Genomic DNA, 27,902 nt, shown 5'->3' on the forward strand with positions numbered 1-27,902 from the left:
ACAGGTCCTGTCAAGCTACCTATTATTCAGTTTATATATGGTTCTGCATATAAGAAAGGAAACTGTAAGGCCCAGTCCCATTTGATTTGATTATGATGTTAATAGTTTCTGAAAAAACATTTCCTCAGTGGTTTTTTTTCCCCCTGTTTCACTAGAAACACAGAATTCCTTTAAAAATGCATGTGAATGGCCAGTTTTGCCAACTATTAATGTGTTTTGTTTTGTCAGTTATACCATGAATGTGTTTTGTTTTCTCCATTATACCTTGTTGTTTGATAGCAAGTTCTGATCACTCTTCACTTCCTTGCTACTTAATGTGGAATGAACAAAATAAACCCCAAACCTGTCGCTGGATAATCTGAAATCACCTTAGTTAAAGGATAAAGTTTCTGAGATAATCAACAGTTTGAAGAGAGAGTTGCCATTTTCCAAAATATAAGTATTTTATGATATCCAAATGTGCATTACATATTATGTGTACTCCCTATTTTTTTTTTTTTTTTAATGTCAGGACATATTTTCTATAAAATTATGCAGAATTAGTTATAGTTATAGTTATGCACTGAAATCCACCACTTATACTGTGTTACTGATAGTGCTGGCAAATGATCCTGTAATGCATACTGGGAGGTGTTCTAAATAGTACACGGAGAGGGTATGCTGTTTCAAGACTAGAGAGGAAGTACCTTACTTAGAAGAACACCTTTTATGGCTTTGCTTTTTGAAAAATCAATTTACCTACCACATTTTAAACTAAAACAAATTCTGCAAATCTCCTATGAAAAGCTTTTTAGGTTTCTAACTACAAAGGAAGACAGCTATGGCAGACGTTACTTTTGTAACTAGGTGGTTCGCTTAACTACTGCTTTACCACCACCTTCAAATTGAAATGGCTGATGAAAGGTCTCTTACTTACACCTCGATCTAGACATCCCACAGCAGGGTATAACGTAAAACTGTAACATACTAAACTGTGAAATGAGATATAGCTTTTTTTTTTTTTTTTTCCTCCCCGGCCTTTTATAGTTCTCATCAAAATATTACTTTGTCTGGTACAACAGGTACCAACAGGTAGAAAATTTGTAAAATTTAATATTAAGTGTCTATGGAAGAGCGATGATACATCATATTTATAGCTGTAAAAGTCTATAGAACACAAGATTCTAATATTTTTTACTCTAAACTCATATGTGCAGCTCTGTAGAGGCAACCTGTTGTATGACTGATATTTCCTTAAGCACTCAAGATTACGTCATTCCCTAGAGAATATTGTGCATTATAACATTTCATTTTTTATTGACAGTACTTATTCTTCCAGCTCACTGAAAAACAAGTTTGGAATGCTTTACATGGAAATGATTACTTGCAGATACTGCCAAATTTTAGATATCTTTTCACATTATTAAAATGTTCATGAGCTTCAGCTGCCAGGAATAAAGACAGAGGAATATTCTCTTATGTTATTTCTGTATATTCCATTTTCTATTGCTTATTGCCTTTGTACATTATAGTGATCAGTTTACCACAGCAGTAGCTTCCAGTCTGTGGACACTGTTGTTCATATGTATGCAATAGGAATGCCTGCCTTTGGTATTAACATTTTAGTTGTTTAAAGATTGATGATCCATATTTATATGGGCAAAGTATCTCATCCTTGTACTAAAGCTCATTTTGTAATAGAAATTTTTTTTGAAGTTGTGTATTTCTGTATGCAGATACAGAAACTCAAAAATACCATTTTTGCACTCACATATTTTCTTAATTTAAACTTCACCATCAGACAGCTGGTGAAGATTATGGCCATAGTAGTGTGAGGCAGATGGCAGATTTTTCAAGAGAAATCTTTTCTGCTTTAGGTACCCAACTGAATTGTTTCTTTTCATAACTATTCAGCTTTGCAGGACTCCCTTGACAACAATGAAACATTGGGAATAGTAATATTTTGCATATGCAGGCTGAATACCTCTTATGCCAAATACTCTAAAAATATTTCTTATAGTTATTATTTGTTATAAAAACTATATTGGTGTAATTATATGTGAAAACAGCAGTGTCCTCAAGGAAACTGTTATTTAATGTCTTATGCAAAACAATGAATGAAAATGAATGAAAATGAATGAAAGAATAGCAGGAACTCTTTAAAAAAAGGTGTTTAAAGAAAGTCTCATTTTGCAGGCCATTCCAAGAAATAATGTCAGACTGTGAAGTGCTTTGTGTGATTTCCTTTCAGGCCAGCAAAGAACATTAGGTTAACCAGTTTTCCTGAAAAGGCAGTAGTAGAGCACAGAGAATATACTTTTAAATTGGATCAAGAAGCATAACAGCAATGACAGCACAATACTATTACTTTAGAAAGTAGTAGTTGTTCCCCAGAGTAAAACCTTAGAATGGAATATTTAACCAGTAAACTATTACATGTAATATAACTTTTGATCTATTCCTGAAGTTACAACTGGAGAAAACACCTGATAAAGTCAATTCTCAGTAGAAGAGAATGGAGTCCATCACTTTCCTAGAATATTTGTACCATAAATAATTTTATACTGCTCTACCCAGGGATTTGATAGTATTTAAGTATTTCTTCAAGAAGCACCTGAGATTTTAAGATTTAGTTTTCTTATCAAAATTTCTTAATACAAACGCTGTACTATACTATTTTTACAGTGCAGGAATGTTTCTGTTGGGATAAGTATCTCAGTACAAGATAGTTATTCAAACTAAAGTAAACCTAACTTGCAAAAATCAGATCTCTATCTCACTTCTGAACTGTCTGCAACATCTGCCACAGATCCAAGTTCGTTCAGAGTATATGCAAATTTAGCAGCCAGTGTAACACTATTAAAACTATGTTCTCTAAGAAATCGAGATGAATACTAATAAATTCTAATGTGAGCCAATGCTACAAGTATAATGTCTATAGTCCTGACCATATATCTTATTAACACCACAGCCTACTGTTTTCTAGACTTGAAAAAATAAGTTTAATGGACAGTAGAAATAAGGGAACCTACTTAGCTACAGATTGGTGTCTTCTGGTTGATTGACTTTGGTGTCTGAATCAGTATGCTCTCAAAATAAATTTTTTAAGTGAAGTTAGGACATCTATAAATATTCTAATCTGTGTGTGTTCTTTGGACGCAAAGTTCACATTAAGCTTGCTTAATGACGCTCCAAATGTAATTTTTCTCCCCTACACAGCTGCCTTGCCGGTATTTATAATCGATAAATAGTGTTGCTTTGACTTTCTTTGTCTTTACAGTTTTTTCCTTTAATTGCTTAATTACTTGCAAAGTTGTTATGAAGAAAAACACACTCTTTCTGTAGGGCATTACCATAATCAGACTCAAAATAATGAGGTATCTTTGGTGGCACAATATTTAATCTTTTAACCTTAGACCCATTTTTTTTTCTAGTTGAAGGTCTCTTTCTGATAATGTTAATTGAAAAAGTTTTATTTAAGGGATATATTTAAACTTTTATTAATGAAACGATTCTTCATGTTCAAAGTGTAATTTATGGAAAATACTCCAAGAAAAAAACCTAAAACTTCAAGTTTCTAGAATTGTCAAAATAGGGTATTGAGTTATTTAGAAATACTTAGTTGTTAAAGTTTAATCCTACATCCATGTTAGAAAACTTTTTCTTTTAAACTTAAGTTTTCAGAGAGGGATACCTGTTTATCTACACCCAAGGACCCTACTGAACTTTTGTTTTCATTTCAGGGCATATTTAATAAATCTACCTTCCAGCTGCCTCCTTTACTCCAGATGATATAGAATAAAATAATTTCTGTATTTTATTGACCTGTAAATTAATTAGGATTCTGTGCAGGTTAATTTCAACTGACTCATCTTTCTCACTTGATTTATCATGCAAATGATAGAGCTGATTCAAAGGAAAAGCTAAAAACATGCGGTTTGAGGAGCATGGAGACCTAATTTCAAGGGGTGATCAGATTAATCTGCAGTGGAGTAACATTCAGAGCATATGAGTTTTGTGTAGTTTTTTTCTTTACTTTGTACCAGTACTTGTTTTAGGGAAGAATTTTGTCTAGAGCTAATTATACTAGGTTCCCACACTGCAGCAACTTAGAAATAAATATTTTGTGAGTATCCATAATAAATAATATTCTGCTGAAGAGCTGACATCTATAGTTTAGGAAAAAGTTCCGTTCCTTGGTTTTTAGGCTTTTGAAATTATAATATTTAATGCAATCATTTTGCCATTTGGCTGTTGATTGTCTCCTACTTATTTTTCTTCAATTCATTTGGTTTAGCCCTTATTGCAAATCCACAGCAAACAAAAATATTTTACACTTCCAAATTCACTAGGTTGCTGGGATTTTTGTTGTTTGGGGTTTTGCTTGTTAGTGGTTTGTTTGTTTGTTTGTTTTTTAATTTCTGTAACAATATTTGTTATGTAAGAAATGGCTAATAAATACCCATATAAAAATTAATTGATTTCATAAGGTCTTGTAGTTGTTTCAGGTTCTGAGAACTTGATGTGCTGTGAACAAATCTCTTTCAAGCCTCCTTTACACTCCCTAACCACCTAGTTCACACATGCATATATATTTACTTATGGAACTTGTTTGTAAAATTAATTTTGTAGTTTATGTAGTTTAACTGTGTGAGTAACTGTTTATTCTCTAGTGATGTGCCTAAATCACAAGTATCTGTGTAATTTATTTGGTTTCAGTTTGGAAAACTAACTGCTGGGGCTGGTTTGGATATGTGCCGTTGTAACTACGATAGTGGGGAGCACTGTATTCTGGTATGAGGATTGAAGAGAAAATCATGTGCCAACTTTGTAGGTTGAACAGTTATAACTCTGAGCAGTGTCTCAGAAACAGGTTGAATGTTACAAGATCAGAAAGAACAAACAGATATCCAAGAATACTTTTTTAACGCATTGTAAAGCAAAATAGTTTTTTATATGCACAAAATCTGTCTTTAACATTTCAATTGTGATATTTCACAAGTGCTAGTACTAACTAGCATGTTATACTTACTTCATAAGAGCAGAAGTGGCTTAATGTTATATTGAAGCAATTTTTTTGGTATACTCTTAATGTACATCAGCACTTTGTTGTAAATGGTTTATGATGCTTTACTGGAGCTTTCAGATTACTTTTATGAATTAACTCGAACAATGTTAAATAATCTTAGTAACAATCCTCCCCCTACACCCCAAAATTTCGCGAGACATTCCATTATTATAAAATATGTGCTATTGTAATTTGATGAAAAAGAAACTCAACTAACTTAGCAAAAATTGATAAAAGTTATTATTAGGGAGATACATGTTTTGGTGGGGGTTTCTTAATAAGGTTAAAGTTTGGAAATTTAAACACCCAATAGAGAAACTAGTGTTTTCACATTTTAGTATTTAAATCAAACCTCGGGCAGTACTTTTTTAAAATGGTAACAGTTTGCAGGCATCTGCAGGCTTAAATTCTTGTGTTTATTTGTATAGGATTAGGTTAAATAGATGGTGAAGAAAACAGGTCAGGTAATAGAAAGTTGCAAACTACTTATTATGGTAATGAAATAAGAAGATTGTTACATCAGTACGTGTAATTAAAGGGGGGGAAGTAAAAATGGGAAATTGCAATTTTTTTTTTTTTTTTTTCTTGGTGGAATGGTGATTACATTTTCAGAGGGAAGAACTGGTAAAAAGGATTTCTATGAATCCTTGACAAGATTGGACAGTCAGCTGATTTGATCATTACAGTGCCACTGAACTTATTTAAAGAATATGCGGTTATGGTCCTATTTACTCCTAATTTTCTTGAAGAAGCGAATTAAGATCATGATCCAAAGCTGAATGAATCAATTAAAAAACTTCCTAAGATTTTGGTAAACTTTGACAGTTGTCCGTAAGGCAGTCAACATAACTTGGAGGCAGTATTTAAGATTTTTTATGTTGCATTTGATAAAAAACAAATGGATGTCATTCCTTGTCATGCTCACCTTCAAAAAAAAAAAAAAAATTGTGAGAAGGAATTAAGGTCTGTTGAAAGATACATTCCAAAATATACCCCAAAACTGCATTTAGTGTTGTGCCCTTTTGTTTTTTTAAAGTTTGTTATTAGAGGAAATAAAAATCAACCATGAGAACAGTTCTACCCCATGTTAGCATATTCCATTGTCTTCTTAATCATGCCTTTCTCTTTGTACTGCCATCCAGCACAAATACCTGTCCTGATGAAGCTCCTGTCTCCTCAGAGCACAAGTTCCTGCATGGTTCCTGCAGGTTTCTTAGGATGTACAGTGTAAAACCTTTGCAATTTCTAATTCTATGCCCTTTGCTGGACAGGAGAGCCACACTTGTCCTGGGTAGATAGTGTGTTGTAATAGCCTTTCCTTCTTTTTATTGTTCTGACTTCTTCCTACACCTGCAATGTAAACAATTCAGGTAAAATTAGAATGGGTTTTCACACTAAATCAGAACTTGCTAAGACTTAAAATACCTCTGTGTATTTTTAGTGCAGAGCAACTTTATTTGATAATATGCTTGCAACTGTTTTTTCACTTCTATATGTCTAGTAATAGGAATGGCTAAATTAGGCTTTGCCTGAAACTGATCTTTTTTCTAAGGCAGTGGGCCCCCTCTACTGTTAAACAGTAGTAAATGTTGTTACATGGCGGCTTTTCTAGAGCAAATACGAAGGAGATGACATAGTACGGTTGAGGAAAGTGCAGTAATCGAGGTATCTGATTTTTTTCCTTTTTTTTATAATGCAACATGGTTATATGTAAAGATGAGGCATGCTGTTTTCATTTTATGCATGTGATCACAATCTGTAGAGTTTCAGGGAAAATGAAAGGAAGCTTACAGGACTTGGTGACTACTTGTCAGTTCTATAGCTCCCATGTTGCTGTAGAACTTCAGACCACTATTATTTTTCATCTGTACTTCCAACTGTGGGCCATCATTGAGGCTTCAGGAACTTTTATTTTTTTGATATAGAAATCTATTTTGGTGTCAAAATATTATTTTGAATAATATTCTTTTTACTATAAAAAATAACCTTTTAAAAATAAATTTGATCATAGCACAGAGTGTCAGAGAGCCATGTTCTTGCACGGATGTCTTAAAAAATGTCTGATTTTATTTTCTGGTCCTGGTAAAGAAGAGACATATCAAGTACAGATTACTTACCTCATTACTGATGAAGAATCTATAGAAATTACATTGACAAAGATGACTTTCCCTGGAACTCTTTCAGTTATTTTAAGAGTAGTATCTTGGTGGTTTGTTGTTCATTTTTGGTTTTTGTTTTTGTTTTTTTTTAATTAGTGAGAACATTAAAAGTTCTTTCATCGGTACTAGTAAAAGGATTTCTTAAGACGTGATTTAACACCATACATGAATTTTCGTATCCAGTAAAGACAGCCTAGGTACATGAGTTTAGAATTCCTTTAAAAGATTAATATTTTATTTAAAAATAATAAAAACGTATTTGTGAAAGGCAGTCTTTGTAATACACAAAGAGAAAGATTTCTCTAACCCATTTGTTGACTCTTCTAAGTATGAAAATGTTGGAACTTCCTGATAAAGGGTTAGAAAAGGATTTTTACCGTAGTATGTACCCCATTACTAGATGTAGGAAATGTAATTTTCTTAATTGTAGCCTGAAACAAACTAGCTGAATATCTGATCTCTTTATAACAGGAGAATGGGATTTGGATTACTATACACTTACTACAGTTAAAAATAGGAAGTACATAAGAATCTAAGGCAATATTGTAAGAAGCACATTCAAGAGAGTTTTATACAATATTTCTGTGTTTTTAATGCAGACCTTCATAAATAATTTTAAAGATCAGACTTCTGCTGTGCAGCGTACTGAGGATGGCAATTCTGGGAGGGGAAAACAAATTTTTAAAATGCTTTAGCTTTAACTGGTACTTTGGAAACAATAACACATTGTCATTAGAAGTCTCTAAGAGCCTCTGGATTTCCTTAAGGATGATTGCATTACTGTTACTTTTTAACCCAATAAGCATGTTTTATGGAAGCGGAGACAGAATTGTTTCCTCCATTGACATACCTTCATGTCATATACATACAGGTCCAGATTATGATAAATCTACTGTCAGTCCATTCAGAATTGAGGGTAACTAAAACCCAGCATATTTATAAGAAATGGGATTCACAATAACTGCTACTGGGGAGTCATCACTATAAATTTTCATCATTCATTAATTATTTTCCAAAAATCTGTATAGACTCATATTTCTTTCACTCTCTCTTTCTTTCCTGGTACTTTAGCATATCCTGTTGTCCAGGTTTGCAATAAAATTTTTTGTCAAAACTGCACTTTGAAAAGTCTTCACTATGCTTATTCTGATGTCTTCACTTATCTATTTTTTTTTGTTTTGGTTGGCTCATTTTTTCCCTGCTGTAATATGCTGAAATGTTGTTAAACAAGTCCATTCCTATTATTCAACCAAGGTTTTTCTTTTTAATCCCTAACCATATTATTGAATACAATTGCTCACCCTCTTTTTTCCACTCCACATGAAGTTAAACTCAAATTGCTCATCTTCAGATCTCTGCAGTTTCCATTTCAGAAATTCTTTCCAGCTAGCTTTTTCCTCTTACATGTTATCATGGCTTTTAACTGTTAAATGGTTGAGCACTATGTATCTCCAGTTGTTTGTGGAGATAGCAATGGTTCATCATGCACAGAATTTCTTTTCTGACTTGCTGATTTTCTCAATAAGCGAGTTTTTAAGAGTAAGTCCTTAAGAAAAAGTGTAAGACAAGCATAAACATATATAATGACCTACTTAAGACTTCCCTGTGTCTTTCTATACAGGATGTGGGCCTTATTGACTTGAACATGAAATGGATTTCTTTTCCATGAACTTGCTTAATGGGCCCTTCAGCTCAGACACTTCCATTATCTATAGCTGTTTTTCACAAGGAGTTCCACAGTTCAACTATTTGGTACATAAATAACTAAATTGCTCATCTTTGAACTTCATCCACAGTAGCTTCATATCATGTCCATTTCTCAAATCAGAAATACATATAATACATCCTTATACATAATCTTGTAGATGGGTTTGCCTTTCCTGTATTTGCTTGCATTCTGGTTCTCTTATATATTTGCAGCGTGGTATCATGGGCTTAACCTAATTATGAAAACCTGTATTAATTTAAAAAAAGCATTTCCTGATCCACAATAGTAATAGGACAGCATGCAGACTCATAGAGTTGCATAGGTCGGAAAAGACTTTCTGAGATCTTTAGGAGCCCCCTGCTAGGGCACGTTGCTCAGGGAATGTCCAGTTGAGTTTTGAATATCTCCAGTTTCTACAACCTCTCTGGGCAACATGTTCCAGTGTTCGACCATCCTCATGGGAATTTTTTTTTTTTGTATCCAATACAACATGTTCCAACTTGTATCTATTGCCACTTGTCCTATATCTGTGCAGCTCTGCTATGAGTCTCTCTCCATCTTCTCTACACCTTCCTGTTAAGCAGCTGCAGACAGCAGTGAGATCTCTACTTAGTATTCTCTTCTTAAGGATAAATAAACCCACTTTTTTTAGCCTCTTTTTGTAGTCATTCTCCAGATTTGCCCCAGTATGTCTGTGTCTTTCTTTCACTTAGAAGCCCAAAAGTAAACACAGTACTCTCCATGTGGTTTTAAAACAAAGAAAATCACTTCCTGCAAACTGCTGAGAGCATTTTGTTAATACAGCCCAGTATGTGGCCTTCATTGCTGCAGGGGCACACTGTGGAAACTAATAGCTTACTAAGGAGTTCCTGTCCACCAGGAGCCCCTGTAATGCCTGTACCACTGCATGGGATTATCCACGCTTTGCACTTACCATTGTCAAACTCCCCAACGCTCCTGTGCATCAATTTTTCCAGCCTGTTTCTGTCCAAAATAGCATCCTTGCCTTCCAATAATCAACCACCCCCAGACTGGTGTTGTCACAACTGCAGCTCCCTCTCTCATGCAGGTGCAGAAAACTAAGATTTAGTAGTAGACTGGAGAAAGACATTGAAAATAGAAATTCAGATTTGTCAGTGCTCAAGACTATGTGTGTCTGAACAAAGAAAAAAATCTTTTATTATTGGCTAAAAGCTGCTAGGAAGTTCACCGCTAAAGAACAGTCAAAACTGTGATGGTAAATGCCACTGAATAGTGAAGAAGTGCAAAGGAGTACCTTCTTGCTTAGGTCAGTGCAAACCAAGAGTAAAAAATGGTCAAGTAGATGTTGCTAATGAGAGTTAGGGATTTTTCAGGCACCTTGGTTTTTCTCCCACTCTGCATTCCTATGTGTCCTACATGCTTGATTGGCTTGATTCTGTGGTGACTTAGTTTGCCATACAGTGTTTACTTACAGTGCTCTCAGAGGAGCTCACCTAGAAGCAGATTTTACAGTTTCAGCCTAGTGCCTGCTACTTTGACTCTTGCATAGTTGACCTGTCATTCCTCCAATCCTTCAGTCACTTTAACACCTTGTGTACAAGAAATTAGCACCCTTGGGTGCTTTCAATTTCATGAATTTAAAAAAATGAAATTCTGTGAACTGGTTAGCCTCCTGCAGGGAAATCACTGTGGGTTGAACACATTCCATGTTTCCCTGTATAGCTAATCTGACAGGGCACAACATGTTTTACTCTGTTTGAAATGTACAAATTTTGCCCCTTTAGATGGAAAGTAAAAATCAAACCTTTTTGATGACCAGTGACTGTAAGCAGATGTGGTTCAACTGAGATGAAGTAGCACTGGCTATGTTAGAGATGTACTTGAACTGACTACATTTGATTAAGGCTCTGCACTTTCCTTGAATTTGGGATGACCTTCCTAAGTCTTGTGTCTATTTTTATTCTCTTCCAGAATTTCATTTTATCCAGTAAACACAGGATTTTCTTCCCTGCCACTCTTCTTCAATATACATTCAGCAAAACCTGCCATTTATACTTTCTGCTTTCCTTCCTCCACTTTAAACCCTGGATCACATTTTTAATCAAGTCCAGCCTTTCTCTTGTTCCAGACTGTAGGACTTGCAGCTGTGCCTCCCCTCATCTGTACTGCAGGTTATAATTTCTAGCTATGTTCAGAAGGCAAAAATTGAGAGGGGAAATGGCAGCTGCAACATAGAAAACTGGAACAGCACTGTTGTGGTTTAACCACAGCTGGCAACTAAGCACACCACAACCTTTTGCTCACTCCCCTGTCCCATCAGCAGGATGCAGGGGAGAACTGGAAGAGTAAAGGTGAGAAAATTCACGAGTTTAATGCCACAGAAAAGGAATTAAGTAATAATGATTATAATAATGACAATGAAAGAATTAGAATATACAAAACAAGTGATGCCCAGTGCACTTGCTCAGCACTTGCCCATCAGTGTCCAGCCACTTTCCAAGCAGTGACCTTCAACCAGCTTCCCTGCTAGTTTATATACTAAGCATGATGTCATATGGTATGACTCTTTGGCCACTTTGGGTCAGCTGACCTGGCTGCATTCCCTCATGACTTCTTGTGTGTCTCCAGACTTCTTGTTGGCTGTGCATGAGAAGCTGGGAAGTCTCTGACTTAGAGTAAACACTACTTAGCAACTATTAAAATCATCAGTATGTTATCAACATTGTTATCATATTGAATACGAAACACAGAACTGTAAAGGCACCAGGAAGAAAACTAATTCTATCTCAGCCAAAACCAGGATAGCATTTGCCCCTTATAGTATACCGTTTACATCATGTTGAGATCCCACACTTTCCAATAATCACCTTTCCTATCTTCTGATATATACACACACATTCCCTTAGTCAATGAAAATAATATAACCTTGGGAAGAATTCAGCTTTTCTTGGTAGATTCTTATGCCTTTGGTTTTAGACTCATAGAATCACAGAATCACGGCACAGGTAAGGTTGGAAAGTACCACGGTGAGTCATTTGGTCCAGCCTCCCTGCTGAAGCAGGGCTGCTCAAGGATCATCCTAAAACTCATTGCACCCATCATGTCTGGATGGTTCTTGAATATCTCTAATGAGGGAGACTCCACAACCTCTCTGGTCAATCTGGTCCAATCTCTTCCTCATATTCAGGCTGAACTGCCTGTGCATCAATTTCTACACATTCTACTCTCTTATTCTATTGCTTGACATAATTAAGAAGAGCCTGGCTCCATCCTCTTGACACCCTCCCTTTAGATATTTGTATACATTGATGAGGTCCTTCTGAATGGTCCCTGCTCATGGGTGAACAGGCCCAGCTCCCTCAGACTTTCCTCCTAGGAGAGATGCTCCCATTCTTTAATTATCTTTGTCTCTTTCTGCTGAACCCACTCCAGGAGTCTCATGTTTCTCTTGTCCTGAGGAGCCCAGAACTGGACACAGCACTCCCAATAAGGCCTCACCAGGACTGACTAGAGGGGAAGAAGCAGCTCCCTTGACTTGCTGATGATACTTTTCCTAATGGATCCCAGGATACCACTGGCCTTCTTGGGCACAAGGACACACTGCTGGCTCATGGACAACTTGTTGTCCACCAGGACCCCCAGATAATTCTACACAGAGCTGCTTTCCATAAGATCAACCCTCAGCCTTTACTCATGCATGGGGTTCTTTTTCCCCAGGTACAGGACTTGCACTTGCCTTTGTTGAATTTCAGATGTTTCTTCTCTGCCCATCTACAACTTGCTGAAGTCCCTCTGAAGGGCTGCACATCAGTCCAGGATATTGGCCACTCCTCCCAACATCGTGTCATCTGTGAACTTGCTGAAGAGACTTCATCCAAGTTATTAATGGTAATTAATTAATTAATTAATTAATGGTTATTAAAAGGTAAGTTAAACAATACTGGAACCAGTACTGAATCTTGGGGGACACCACTAGTAAGAGGCCTCCTACTTGACCCTGTGCCACTGATTGCAACCCTCTGGGATCTACCATTCAGCCAGTTCTCAGTCCACCTCATTGTCCACTCATCCAGTCCACGCTTCCTGAGTTTGCCTATGAATATATCGTGAGACAGTGCTGAAAGCCTTACTGAAGTCGAGGTAGACCATATCCACTGCTCTCCCCTCATCCATCAAGATAGTTGTTTCATCATAAAAAGTAATCAAGCTGATCAATCATGATTTATCTCTAGTGAATCCATGCTGATTACTCCTGATCACCTTCTTGTCATCCATGTGGATAGAGATGACCTCCAGAATGAGGTGCTCCATCCTCTTCCCAGGGATTGAGGTGAGGCTGACTGGCTGGTAGTCCCTTGGGTCCTCCTTTTTCCACTCTCCAGGCACTCTTCTGATCAACACAACCTTTCAAAGATAATTGTGTAACTATAACGTGCAGTTTTGATCCTCAGCACTTGTGGATGGCCCATCATGGGCAATGGACTTGTGGTTAGCAAGTTTGCTTAGGTGTTCTCTGACCCAGTACTCCTCAAACAAGGGAAAGTCTTTCTTCCAACATTCCTTTACCCTGGACTCATGGGACAGAGAGGCCCAGGTCAATACCTGAGGACTGGTATTGTCAGTGAAGACTGATGCAAAGAAGATGTTAAGATTTCTTTCCATCCTGTTACCAGGCCTTTCCAGAAACTTCCTGGACTGCTTATGCTTTATTGTGGAGCTTTTCCATCAGATGTCAGGGTAGTTAAAGTCTCCTACAAGAACTGTGAGTTAGAGGCTGCTTCTATCTGCCTGTAGAAGGCCTTATCCACTTCCTTCTCCTGACCAGATGGCCTGTAGCAAACACCCATAACAGTTTCACCCTTACTTAGTCTGCCCTTTTATCCTAACCCATAAGTTCTTGACTCACTTGTCATCCACCTCAAGACAGAGCTTTATGTATTCCAAGTGTTGTCTCACATAAAGGGCAACCCCTGCATCTTCCTTGTCTGTATTTCCTAAGCAGTCTGTAGTCCCTTCATGACAACATTCAAGCCACTCGAGCTATCCTACCACATGTCCATAACAATAATGGGATCAAAGCCCTGTAAGTGCACACAGATCCTGGTTCCTCCTCTTTTTTCCCTATACTGTGTGCATTGGTGTACATACATAAAAGTATTTGATTGTGTCAATATCCCAGTAGGATTGCAAAGGGATGCAAGTCCTGTCTTGTGGTTAAGTTTTTGGTTGCTTGTAATTCCTTGAAATATTCCCTCTTAAGTCTCCTTTCGCTATTGGGGTGGTCATTATAGTTTGTTGATTCCTACACCTTATCTCTCTAGGTCCTGACTATTCCCATTCAAATCTGGTTTAAAGGTCTCTTAAACAGCCCTGCTAAATCCTTCTCCCTCTTTGAGACAGGTTCACACTACTTGTTGCCAGCAGGCTCGGTGTTGTATAAACTGACCCATGGTCAAAACCCCCAAAATTTTGCTGATAACACCAGCCTCAAAACCAGGTATGCATGATCATCCTGTTTCTTGCCCAGTCGTTTCCTGCAACTGGCAGGACAGAAGAGAACACAATGGCAGAACATAAGAGAACACAACCTGTGTTCCAGATCCCTGGACCCCTTGTCCCAAGGCCCTGATTGTTCGCAACCTTTTTGTTGGAACCTTGTCAATGCTCACCTGGAAAATCAATAGAGGACAATAATCAGGGAGCTGTACTAGGCTGGGAAGTTTCTTGGTGATGGTCCTTACCTGGGTCCCAGGGAGACAACACACCTCCCTATGGGCTGGGTCTGCTCAGCATACTGGGCCCTCCATTCCTCTCGAAAGGGAGTCACCAGTGACTACTACATTTATGTTTTTCTTGAGGATGTTGTGATGTAGGGGATAGGTTGCTCCACTCTAGGTGACTCCTCCATCCCAGAAGAACCTTCTTTCACCTTCTCACTCCCCTGGTCCTCAGATTCCAGGGCCTCACACTCAAGGTATAAATAGACTCAATATTTATTCTTAATTTTTATCTTTGGATGTTATCTAATTATTTCAAATATAAAAAATCCCCAAACCCAAACATTTTGAAAATGAGCAGCAAACAGCAGAACCATAAAACTAAAAAAAAATACTAAGCTGCTTTATGGTCTGGTTTTTGGATTTTCTCTTTCAGTTAACAGATTTCATGTTTTACATTCAAATGAATAAGAATCTCTCTGAATCCTTACTTCCTTTTCAACTTGCTAGTAAATGTGATTTTTATTGAGCTTTATATGTGTTCACTTGTAACATTAAAACCAGAATATCCTAGCTAAGCACAGAAAGGATAGATTAAAATTCAGCTTAGAATTTTGGATTCTGCATCTGAAACTCAAATTTCACCTTATTTTTTGTCATGTTTTTATGACTTGGTTTCAGTCAGTAATCTAGGTTTGGTAATGTAGCACAAATATTTAATGTATTCTATAAAGATCCGACAATTTTTCTTGCCCTCAGTTTTATAAATGAAAAAAGGGACATTTTTGATCTCAGTTATATTGAACAAGAACATTTTCATTAACTTCTCTGAAAATACAGGTGTCCCTTAAACCAGCGGTGAAGTGGTGGTACAGATTTGTATAATTCTATATTAGGTAAGAACTGCCTCTGCTTTGGGATTTTTCCTGTAGAGAGTGACAGAGGGCTGACAATTTCTTCTTTCATTATCCTAGTTCTAGAGATTGTTCCTGTTCCCATTTGAAGTTAACAGACATAGACTCAGACAAAACCTCTCTATAGTAATAGTTTTGTTCTATAAGGTGAGCTTAAAGGTCTGCTAATTATGTTTGCTTCCCAAATACATTAGTTTTCTTTATCTTACAGAGTGTTGCAGTACTTTACAGTATCTGAGAGTAGCCACACCTCGGTTTCAGAATTAAATATATTTTTATTCTTCTGCAGTTATATTTACCATATGATATAATTCCATAAGCTATTTGGGATGTCTCTAGTTATATGCAGTAAAAAAAATTAACTTTGTTTCCATTGTTGTTTAAGGTAGTTATATATTATCTTTTTCTACTGTACATCTTGCTTTAGTTTCATATAAAACCAGATCGCCTATTATACAAAAACTTTATAAGCCATATGCAACCAAAAGGAGTTTTGAAGGTTTTTTTTCCATGTACATTCAGAAGAAAGTAACAGTATTTAAGACTGCAGGGTAGAATTCTGAAAGATAGAATTAAATTTCCATTTATATACACAAAATATTTCCTGAAATCATTTAAGTCCTACTTAAGATGGAGAAAGGCATATTATAGAATTGGCAAACACATTCCAGAAAGATTTATGAAAATTGTACTTTCTATAAAGAGGAATTCTATAAAGGAAAAAAAGTAAAGTATCACAATCACAAGCTTTTCCATGCAGGGGAGGAACTTTTTAGTCCAAAAACTTGCTCAGTGTGTCAATTCTTAGTAACATTGTAGACAAAAATTCTTTGTGTTGTTTAAATTTCAATTCTTAAAAATCTGTAAAGTGACCAGTTCACCACCTGTCAAAAAGATACAGAAATTGCTCTAGATGAATTGTGTGAGTGGTTATTTTTTAAAGTCTTATTTTATTTTTGACTTAAAATTTTAGGAAGCTCAAACTTCTAAAAAACCAATTGACAATAACAAGCTTGAATTGAAACATTTAGGAGTTAACCAGTCTAAACTCTGAAGCATCCTGTGGAATTAAAGCCTTTTAAGTAGCTATAATTTCTTTTTTAATATACTTATTTTTTGCCATTAAGTAGTAGCTCATCTCCAAACAATGAATTAGTTAAGTAATCATACTGTAGATTTTAGACTTATTTTTCTTGGTTTTTAAGCTCTGTCAACTTTATAAATATTTCTTTGAGTTCCTCTCAGATTTTGATGCATGGTCAAAATAACAAATTACTTGAAATATAGCAGATGCTCTAGATTCCTTATTATGTAAACTTTCTGTGCATGTGTCTGAGCTCACAGACATGTACTTGTTTATTTGTACATTACATTCTGGCTTAATTGCCATGCCTAGAGGGCCTATGTTAAGTCTAGTTTGGTAAGACATATTGCTCCTGCTAGACTGAGAAATAAACTCTGAAGTTTAGGAATCCTGAATGTCAGTGTACTGAACCCGGTATTTTGAAAAGTTTTTATTAGGAACTTCTCAAGAATAGAAGTGCTTTAGAATTTTAAGTGACAGGAAAATGATGCGTTTTTAGTGGTAAAAATACCAGACCAAGTTTGTGTATTCTGTTCCTCTTCTTAAAATATCCTTCTAAATATATGTCTGCCTGTTTATGGTTTGGCAAGTTGATCTGATTTGGTCTTTTAATGCAATTTTAGGTACATTTGTTTTGTTAGGATGTTATTATAAATTTACTTAGATCAACCACACAGATTGAATACAGCAGCCTAAAGTTTCCTTGGAATATTTAGAGGTGCATGTGTCTCCCATACCTTTGTCTATTAGAGAGTTTCATCTATTAGTGGATGCCTGACATTTCTATGCTAATTGCAACCAATCCCCTTTTTAGTCACCTTTTGGCAGTTCTGTGGTACCTATGGTCCATGAATATCACCCCATCTCTTTGAGAATGTAACAATAGGCAGATATTGATCCTCGCTGACATAAAATTTTTCTGAGACTTTCAATCCCAGTAATTTCTTCTTTTATCCTTTCCTTTCTCAATACTATGCTCTTCAATTCATGCATTAACCCATTGGTTCAAATAACAATCATATTGTCATCTAAGATTCTTATTTTCTACTTTATCTAGAATGAGAATTCTCCTCAGTTACTATTACGTGATTTACTTAAGGAAATTAAACCATGGTATATGCAGTCATTCTTCACAATCACCTCTGACCTTTTCTTCTTTTCTCTCCACTTCTGCACCACTCTCAGGTGTTCTAGTACCTCAGCATGATCTGACCTTATAGCTGGTCCTGCTCTGAGGAGAGTGATCACCTGAGGTCACTACCAACTTGAATTCTTTTATGATTCTGTGATACTGATGTGCTTGCTTCCAAAGATGGAACATATCAGAGGGTTGTTTTTCATTTGCATTCCTATGTGTCTGGAATTCTCCACTTGGTCCCAAGTAAGATATTTTAATTACTTATTTTCATATTTTATCTAAAGAGAGGCCTTTTGCTCCTCATGAGTGAGCAAGAGTCTGAGAGTGACTGCATTCATGTTCTAATAAGAAAAATTCTGTTCAAGGTAATTTAAAAGAGACACAATCACATAATACAGTTTTTATGTTGATTAGTAGTTATATTATTAAAGTAGCTTTATCATACTCTGTGTTCAAAGTAGTTGTAACACAGAAATTACTTTTAAATCCTTGCTTAGTCTCTTTTATGTGAGATCAAATACTTGTTTAATCTTGCACAGTATTCCCTGCAGAACCAATTAACTTACTCTCTTCTGTAAGCTGTAGCTCAAAAAAAGTCTATAATTAACAGAAAAGGACTTTAAGCCTGCATTTTTAAAGTGCAATTATCATAAGGTACATATTTCATAAGAAAGTTTATGAAAATTACAAGAATTCAACACTTGAACTTAATTTTTTAGTATCTTTAAGCTGTCACTGGAGGAGAATAAAAGCAATTGGCACTTTTAGACTTTTTTTAATATTGAATCTCACTTAGAATATTCTAAGGAGCTTTATAATGATTTAGTTACAAGTATAGAATGTCAAAGTAAATCCGACATAACTTTTGACACAGTAAAGTAAATTGACATAACTTTTAGCTATGAGCTGTGACTATTCAAAACCAGCAAAATTAGATCTAACTGTTAATGGCTTAAAATAGGACATACAACATGAACATGCTTAAAGTATTATCACTATTAATTTTTTGAAATTAGGTATGTATCAGATTTCAAATATTCTTATTTGAAGAAGCAGTAAACATTTTTTTTGATGGAATTTCATAGACCACTTTCAGTGATCTCATTTTACTAATCAAGAGTGACTTTGCTAGGGAAGTGAATTACAGGCAACTAGGGAAGAGCCTAGAAAATGAACTCATTAACTCACTAGAAAAAAAATAATTTAAAAATACCTGGTTTTGTTATCTTGATTAAAATCCCTAAAGCAATTTTTGGAATTTTATCCTCTGCTTTCTTAATGTGTGTGAAAAACACATACTGTGATTTTTTACCTGAGGAAGTTTTTCAAAGCAATAGCTGACAATGTTTTTCAGTTTTGATAATAATTTTGGTTATCTTTGTAGGAAACTGAGATATATTTTTATTAAAACACAGTCCAGTAAGGCTGTACCCTAATTAATATTTATAGAAAAAAAAATATCTTTTTTTTTTTAAGTGTGTAAATAGACGCATTAAATTGCAAATGCTAATTTCCTTGTGAAATACTTTTTCTTCAAGGTTTTATTCTAGCCCCTGGGTAGACTACCTCATGCTACTACCATTTCTCTGCTTTGTCTTCTCCCAATTCCAGACTCTTAAGATTAGCATTTTCTCTAACTCACGTGGTGGTTATTTGATATCACTGGAAGTTAGATCTCTTTATTACAGTGAAGACTGTTCATGTTTCTAGTCTGTAATAAAATCAGTCTACAGGTTTTCATTTAACTTTATGAGCATGCTTGAGAGTGTTAATAGCATATTTTTTTTTCTTTTGAGGGGGAGGGGAAGAGGGACAGGCACATGTCAAGATAATGTATCTGGGGACATGGACTATCTGCGTTGAGAAGTTTAACACATTAACCCATTAACCCCTTCAAGAAAAGCATTTCAGTTAGCTATTCATGCCAGTGGTGCCACTTTATGGGTTCACTTTTCCCGTTAAAAGGTTTATCTTAATGTTTTATATACATTACATATTACCTCTTTGAAAATGTAGCAAACCCACTCAATACGTGTAACTTAAGTTGTCAAGCTAATGGCCGTTGTTGACTTGGTTCTAATATGTTTAAGAACAAGAGCAATAAAACTGCTGATCTGTGGACTAATGCTTTCCTCTTCTATAATAACCTTTGAAGCATAGTACAACTTCAAACGTGATCCAAGGGCCACTATAATAAATGTTAATAGTCTTAGTGATGTCATTATTTGTTCATCTCCAACAGGTCAGTTTGACTAATTTTATAAAGTCACTGCAGTTACTTGAAGACAATGCTTTCGAATGGACGTCAGATGGCAGTATTTCATAGCATAAAAGAACATAGCTCTTGTTATACAGTCTGTATTATTTGAAAAAAATGGTTGGATTATTATGGAATTGCTACTGTTTTTTAATAAATAAAAAAAAGAATAATAGACTAATAAAGGGTGATATATTTGTTGTATACACAGTTATATACATTTTAATATAGTATACTTTTATTTTGTCTGGGTTGAAGACCAGTGCTCTGTGTGTGTACCACTCTTCCAATCAGAAAAGGCATGGAAGTAGTTACTGTGTTAGGTCTGTAACAGTTATGGTTTAATCAAGCTATTTTTATGTCTGTGAATTAACACTTCATTTCCAGTTTAAATTTTATTCTTAATAAAACATAGCTTAAAATTTTGAGTTTGTAGTTTTAATAATATCTGGGCTTTATTCTATATTTGGTCATTGTTAATTTTTACATAGTGATTAGATTTATTATAAAAAACCTTAGAAAAATACACAAAAACATACCACACAGTGATTTCTGCATTCTGTGTTGCTGTTCAGTGCTGAGCTAAATTTGTAAGGACATTATTATCATATTTCACATATGACACAGTACAGTTGAAGCTTGTCTACATGATGGGGCTGACACCTGATAGCAATGTCATTCTTAATGTAAGTTGACCTTTCTGTTGCTGTTCTACTCTACTCCTGACAGCATCACGATGTTCCCTTTATAATCCTCAGTGGCTTCAGTGCTAAGTACAAAGGTGATTCCTCTCCATTGTGACAGAAGGTTGCTTTTGCAGTATTTCTGACCTTGCCGCAAGACAGAAAACACTATTTGCCTTTTACACCTGGTCATACAATTGCAGTCAAACACCCTTCACCCCACTGAAAGCCAGGACACTGTGTGTGCTTCAAAATTGTTCACAAAGGAAAGTTGGATTCTAAGAGGAAGTAAAGAGGAAAAATATATTGCAACAATGAAAATTAGATGAAACTAATGTTCTGATACGAAAAAGAAATCCCTCTGAAAATGTTGATTCTTTGTTCCTGTAGGATGAATAGAAGTATGGTTATAACTGAAAAGATTGTTGTTGCTGTAAATCAAAACTTAAAGCAAATATTAGCTTACCACCAGTTATTACAGTTCTTTGTCCACTATGAGAGAGTGGACAGAAGACAGCTGAAAATGTTTACAAAATTTTTGTCTTTCAGAATAGATGAAGTGGGTTATTTTAATTAAAAATGAAAAAAAGTGTAAAGCTCAGGTTTGATGGACAAAGGTGTCGATTGCACAATGCCATGAAAATAATGATATTTTAAAAGTGAAATTTAATAGCTGTATGCATTGACCAAATAAATGCAAGTAGTTTTGCCTTTTTATCTTTTGGAAGTTCTCTTTGAATATCTCTTTATAGTTTGTCTCTCCACAAGTTGCGAATAGAAAAGAGATACTTCCTTAGTTCAAGTAGTGGTCACAATATGATGAAATACTAAAAAAAGGACACAGATACTAGTAGCTGCATATTCTCATTTCAGTTTATACGCATATCTTAAATGTTTGGTTTGTTTTCCTGCAAAATATAAGGTACTTTCTTTAAAGCATTTGAAAACTTGTTGCTATAGAGTGACTTGGGGGCATGGAAGAGAAGGAAAAAACCAAACCCTTTTACACTATTGAATTGTAGCATTTCCTAGTTAGCTTAAGAGGCAAAAGTTTGGAATCCTGAATTTTTTCATAGGGACTACAAAGATAAACACTGTAGATCCTTGAAAAAAACAGAAAAGGTTATTCAGCAGTCCCCCTTCCTCTCCACCTCCCTGAAGGCTCAGGAATAAACAATGGAAAGAATAACCAAACAAAAGGAGCACACATCTGATGTTTAAGCCCTCCTCCAACACTTTTTATGTACATAACCAGAAGTCACTCAAGCAGCTGCAGCACATTAGTTACGATAGTTTAACAGGCAGCTTTACAGCTCTGATAAAGGCTGTGCTAAAGCAATTTCGTCCTCCCATGCTCACTTGCTATGATAGCTAATAAGTGATCTTTGGCAGCAGGGCTGTGAGAGGAGTGGTAATGTTTAATCGGTTTCTGTGGAGGAGTTAGCTTTCTTTTTCCTTTGTTGATCATTATCTGTAAGAGAGACGTTGAAGGCAGGCAACACCATGTTGAAAACAGAATAAACTGAACTGGAGCAGGATCTCTGAACAGTTCTTGGGAATTAATTTAAAAAGGAAACATTTTAAGCAGTTAAGCCAACATTCGATTGTACTAGACTTTAACAACAAACTTAGGAAACATGGCTCAGCAGGCAAGTCCGGACAATTTGCCTGTTCCTGAAGTAGATAATACACATTGTCAAAATCCGTGGTTAAATGAAGATCTTGTGAAGACCCTGAGGGAAAACCTGTTGCAACATGAGAAGTCCAGGACAACTCAAAAATCTTTACCTGCTTCTCCCCGACTGTGTCCAGTTATTTCTCCTCGAAACTCTCCAAGGCTTTTGCGCAGGATGTTTTTAAATAGCAACATACCAAAACAGCGGCGTTTCACTGTGGCACATACCTGGTAAGCACTGAGGGGGTTATCACGAAATTTCAGATTAACTCTTTTTTGTGGAACATTTATCTCCTCGATGTCAGTGCTTCTTTTTCTTGACTTGATCTCTGCATTAATGCCTCTGGTTGAAAGAGACAGTTTGAATTCATGACTCAGTTGCAGAATTGAAGTTTAAAATAGTAGTTTATATAAAGTAAGAAAACATATACTTCCTTGTAAAAAAGCTACCAAATTTGTCTGATTTCTTAGGTAATAATTGCTTTCTGTCCCCCTTCCCCCCCAAAAAAGAGTATTTATCTCATTCTGTGCTGTTCAGGTCAGAGTGAGTTGGCACTTTTTTTCTTTAATGTATCTTTTAAACATATTTTATTTATTTATTGACAATTTTTAACCCTTTGCCCCTGAGCAGAATAAATCAGTTTATATATCTTTTAACAGTGCTCAAATTAAGAAGGACATGATGAAGAAGAATGGTGGGTATAGATATTGTATGTGAAACAGTGATTTCTGTTAAAGCAGTTGCTAGATTAAACAGAGAAAAGATGATAAGGGAACCCCTTGTTAAATGATTCACTAGTACTAATATTTTGATAACTGGATCATTTCTTAGACATGTTTGTGATCATATCTATAAAAGACATTCAGTTTTTCACATCGTTCTTCTGTAAAACAGCAGTATTATTTCATTACTTACTTTATTGTTTTTAAAAATGTTGCATATGAGATTATTGTAACTCAGAAATACATTCCTTCTTCCTTTGCTGGTCATGAGATCTTGATGTTTCTGGTCTTTTTCTTTTGAGATTCTTACCTCCGATTATTTTTTCAAATAAAAATGCAGTTTAAAGAAAGGAGGGCAATGAAATATGCTCAAAGAAAATAAGTCATGCATTCTAAGCAGCAAATGAATATGCTGTTGAAGTTTATCTTCATTTATCTGAAATTCGATCCACACTATTGCTGTGTGACTGGTATGTGTATTGCACGTATACATGTGTGCCTAAATCTTTACTTTGTATAGTTAAAGTACTTCCTTCATCAAATATTTTTACTTTTGAGAAAAATAAGAAAAAAGTATGTGACTTTATACTTTTAAAAATATTTGTTTAGAAACCAATGTACCTGGTCAGCTATTGAATGTATAAAATAGAGAAATTAATGGAATTAGGATATTTCATATTTCTTTAAGGATTATGCATAAATCCTAACAACATTAAGTATCTTTAACTCCTGGTCTGTATTAAATAGTGTATAAAACATTCTATACATAAGAATGTGCAGAATAAAAACGTCATTCATGCAGACATGTTTTACAACGAGACAAAAATAAATAAGAACATATGAAAATGTACAGAGGGAAATTATCATGTGTAGGGAGTTCAATATGACAGAGAAAGAGAGAGTATGAAAAGCGACAGATATGAAGTGAATAAATATATTTGGGAAATATGACTAAGGCTTGTTTTGTTTTATAGTATTAAAAAGTGGAATTTTGATTAAATGCACTTCTAATGAACTTTGGAAAGTTTTGAGTTTGGGTATAGTGACTTTTTCACCATGATTTGGAGTTAGAAAACACCTGGGGTTTTCCCAAATGTGTGAAATACTAGACCTGCAAAATACTGTTGAACACTTCATAGTTATTTTCCAGTGATTTATAAAATGGGCTTATCATAGATTTATTTTTTTTTCCTGGCAAGTAGAGAACTAGAGAGTCAAGCAGCAAGTTGCAATGAATTGCCTGAAAACCTGCAAATAAAAATATTTCTGGAGGGCAAAGCAATAACACACATGTTCAGACTTACAGGAATAGAGGTTTACAAAATTAATTTGTTGCTAAATCTCATCATGTATATAGCTATTGATATATCCTAGCTTGGTTCTCTGTTTAGAAAACTGAGATTCTATGTGATAGACATGTGGTTTCTATATGTTTTGGCTACATAGGCAATAGAGTAGTTTTAATTCCATATGCATATAATCCATTTTAGGCAGCCCATAGGAAAATGGTGCATTTGAAAATGGAGTAGTTGTAACCTTACTCCAAAATGTACTATGGAGGATCCATTCCATGTTTAGTTTGGCTCACAATTATGACCTTCACTGTAACTGGTCTATTTTCTTGTATTTCTAATGTAATCTGTTTTGTAATTTAAGAACAGTTGTTGAATTCATGTCTGCATCTTTATTGCTTAGTCCATTTATGCCATTCACACAGGCATAAAAAATTTTAATAACAAGACCTTATTCAAGCCACCAATAAGTTGTTAAGCCATTCTGACTTTGCAAAATGCCACTGGTTTTATAAATTTATTATTTTCTCATGTTTTTCTTGTGATTGGAAACTTATGTATATATAGGCAGCAAATAAAAATAAATGTATAACACTAAAGATACTGCTGTGTGTTACATGCTGCCAAATACAGTTACCATAGATCAAGTGTACATAAAAAACTCATTTAGATTGTACCTAACTCCCTGATTTCAGGGTTCTGAAACAGCATTCAGATACAGTAAAGTAGTAAGTTCTGGCAACTTGGTTCTGCCCCTTTTTCACTGTAATATCCATAGCTCTTCTTCTGTAACGGCCTGGGTTGTAGAACTTTTGACACCAAAATGCATTTTCTGTATCATGGGATTATTATGCTTTCACATGAACAATTGGATTACGATTTTTAGTAATTTTACTAGTCTGTCTCTACTTCCTTTTCTTCTTTATCCTTCCCCAGCTGTAACCCTGAATTCATTGAAGCACTTGAAAGATAAACTACTACTTCTTAGATTTTAGCGAGGAGAAAGTACGTCATAAGGAGTTGAAATAGAAGGGGTTAAGAGGCAGAGGTACATAAGGTCTTCATTTTTGCTGGAGAAGTTTCTGAATATCTTACAGCTTATAGCAGAGAGTTTTACAGCTAGTATTGCCTAAAACTGTGAAATTAAAACTAGTTATTTTGATATTTTAGCCTGGATTCCTCTCAGTCTGTAAAAAATATCAGTCTACAGTCTATAGAAAACAACCATAGTAACTGAAAAGAAACAAGTGTTTGAAAGTTTTGTGGCCAGAAATGCAAATAAACTCTACCCAAAACCAATTCCATTTCCACAGAATCTGCATTATATAGTATTACTGTAAAGATATTAATAATGCTTTAAAATCTCACCAATATAATGACACAGCAACACATATTACAGCTGGAAACGGAAAAGATCAGTTAAGTTCTCTGGTATGTGTTCGACAAATTCAGTTTCTGGAATTGCCTTGGATTGCTCTTCATAAGCCTTTTCTAAGCTGCCTATTACCTCAGTGCATTTTGGCAGAAGAGATCTCCAGAGTGGAATCACACGTCTGAAATTTGTGAGAAGAGAGGGCCTTTGGATCCAGGGAAAGAGATTGTCAGTTCCCAGCTGTGTTGACAGCTAGTGTGCATGATCTCTCAAACATGCAGTGTCCAAAGGCCTGTGGAAGGATATTTAGAGACTTTAAATCATACACTTTTAGCTAACTCATGAGGAAAGTCAGCTTTCCTTTATTATCCATGAAAAATTCCTTTCTGTAGAAAAAGGAAGAAAAGCAAGAAACACAAATATTTGTAGCAGTATAGTGGAACATGACTAAATTATATTTACGTAATTGGAAGGATGAAGTCATGGCATACGTGTGCTTGATTTTTTTGATCTTTGTCTCTTTCCTAGAGAACACAAAAGGATCTAACAGTTGTTTTTTCTGCATTGTATATAACCTTGGACAGTATATTTGCTGGCTTTATGATTTATTTGTGTGTTTGTTCAGATACAGCACATAGTAATAAAAGACTTTTTAAAAAGTTATATAAAATGGGTTTGTTATTCAGGGATCCATTGTGAATGTTCCCCTTTGATATCTGTCCCCTCTCCACCACTTCTGGCGTCCATTTAGTACTTTCCAGTGTTTAGGAGCTTTTATATTTATGCTCTTTAGACTTTTTTAAAAAATATTTACCCCTAATCTAACCATTTAATACAATTAGTGACTGTAAAAATTCAAGTATGTCCTCAGTTACATAGAGTTCTTTCATCTGAATTTAGCCAGCCCTTGTCCCCACCCATAGTAAACATTTTACATTGACTTTGGCATTCAGATATGAAAATGATAGATGCCTTAGAAATAGTTTAGATAGATATGGGCAAGGTGTGCCATTTTAAGTTTCAGGAATGTAAGTGGCATAAGCGTACCGATAAAGTCAGGTTTGTCTTTATTTTTATTGCATTTTTATTGCATTTTATTTTTATTTCATGCACTTTTACCTGTAATTGCAAAAAATTGAAAAAACAAAAAAAACCTCAAGTATTAGTTATAGGTAGATTGCAGAAGAGCAATATTTAACTTGTTGTGATTCTGCACTGCCTAGTTCAGTACATATGTGCTGAACTATGAAACTAGAATGAAGCTATACCACACTGAATCTCTACATTTTTTCTGACTTCAGTTTTCTTCCAATTTTCAATATAAATTCTCCTGGAACATTTTAATGTCTATGTTCTTTTCTCCTTCACTACTCAGTGCTTTTCAGGGAACTAAAATAATTTGCTGTATGATAAGAATTTCCAAAGGAAGATCCATTCAAGCAGATAACTATCTGAGGATGTTATATAAGTAGTTCAGGAAGACAAATGGATCCTGGGCTGCATCAAAAGCAGCATGGTCATCAGTCGAGGGAGATGATTCTGTCCCTGTACTCCACACTGTTCAGAGCACAGCTGGAGTACTGCATCGAGATCTGGGGTCCTCAGCCACAGGAAAGGCATGGACCTGTTGGAGCAGGTCTGGAGAAAGGCCAAAAAAAATGGTCAGAGGGATGGAATATCTCTCCTGGAGGGATAGGCTTAGAGAATTGGGGTTCAACATCAAGCTGTTTCTTAACATCAAGTTAATGATGTTACATCAAGTTACATCTAATAAGATAACAAGGGAAAGTACGGGATTCTGCACCTGGAAAAGGGCAACCCTGGTTGTGTGTATACAATGGGAGGCTGGAGACCAGCTCTCTGGAAATGGACCTGGGGGTCTTGGTTGATAGGAAGTTGAATATGAGTCAGCAGTGCCCTGCAAGCCAGGAGGGCCAACTGGGTCCTGGAGGGCACCAGACAAAGCATTGCCAGCCGGTTGAGGGAAGGGATTGTCCAGCTCTGCTTTGCACTGGGACTGCCTCACATTGCATACTGTGTGGGGTTTTGGGAACCACAATATTAAAAAGACATTAAGCTATTAGAGAGTGTCCAAAGGAGGGCCATGAGGATGGTGAATGGTCTGGAGGGGAAGCTGTATGAGGAGCTGCT

At 35.6% G+C, this 27,902-nt stretch overlaps 1 protein-coding gene across 2 annotated transcripts in view; it reads left to right on the forward strand.

Moving 5' to 3' along the window:
• PDE4D (phosphodiesterase 4D) overlaps positions 1 to 27,902 on the forward strand; it is a 357,539-nt gene that overhangs the window by 15,772 nt on the left and 313,865 nt on the right. Inside the window, exon 1 of one of the 2 annotated variants that reach the window (XM_027878920.1) lies at positions 22,312 to 22,595. The exons of the other annotated variant lie outside the window; for it this stretch is intronic. Within the exon in view, the coding sequence (XP_027734721.1) occupies positions 22,327 to 22,595 (269 nt within the window). The 5' untranslated portion in view covers positions 22,312 to 22,326. Of the gene's footprint in view, positions 1 to 22,311; positions 22,596 to 27,902 lie in introns of those variants that run through there. 2 annotated transcript variants of the gene reach the window in all.

Source organism: Empidonax traillii, unplaced genomic scaffold (genome assembly GCF_003031625.1).
Source record: "Empidonax traillii isolate 1590-97213 ecotype Southwest subspecies unplaced genomic scaffold, ASM303162v1 scaffold47:size1546949, whole genome shotgun sequence".
NCBI lineage: Eukaryota > Metazoa > Chordata > Aves > Passeriformes > Tyrannidae > Empidonax > Empidonax traillii.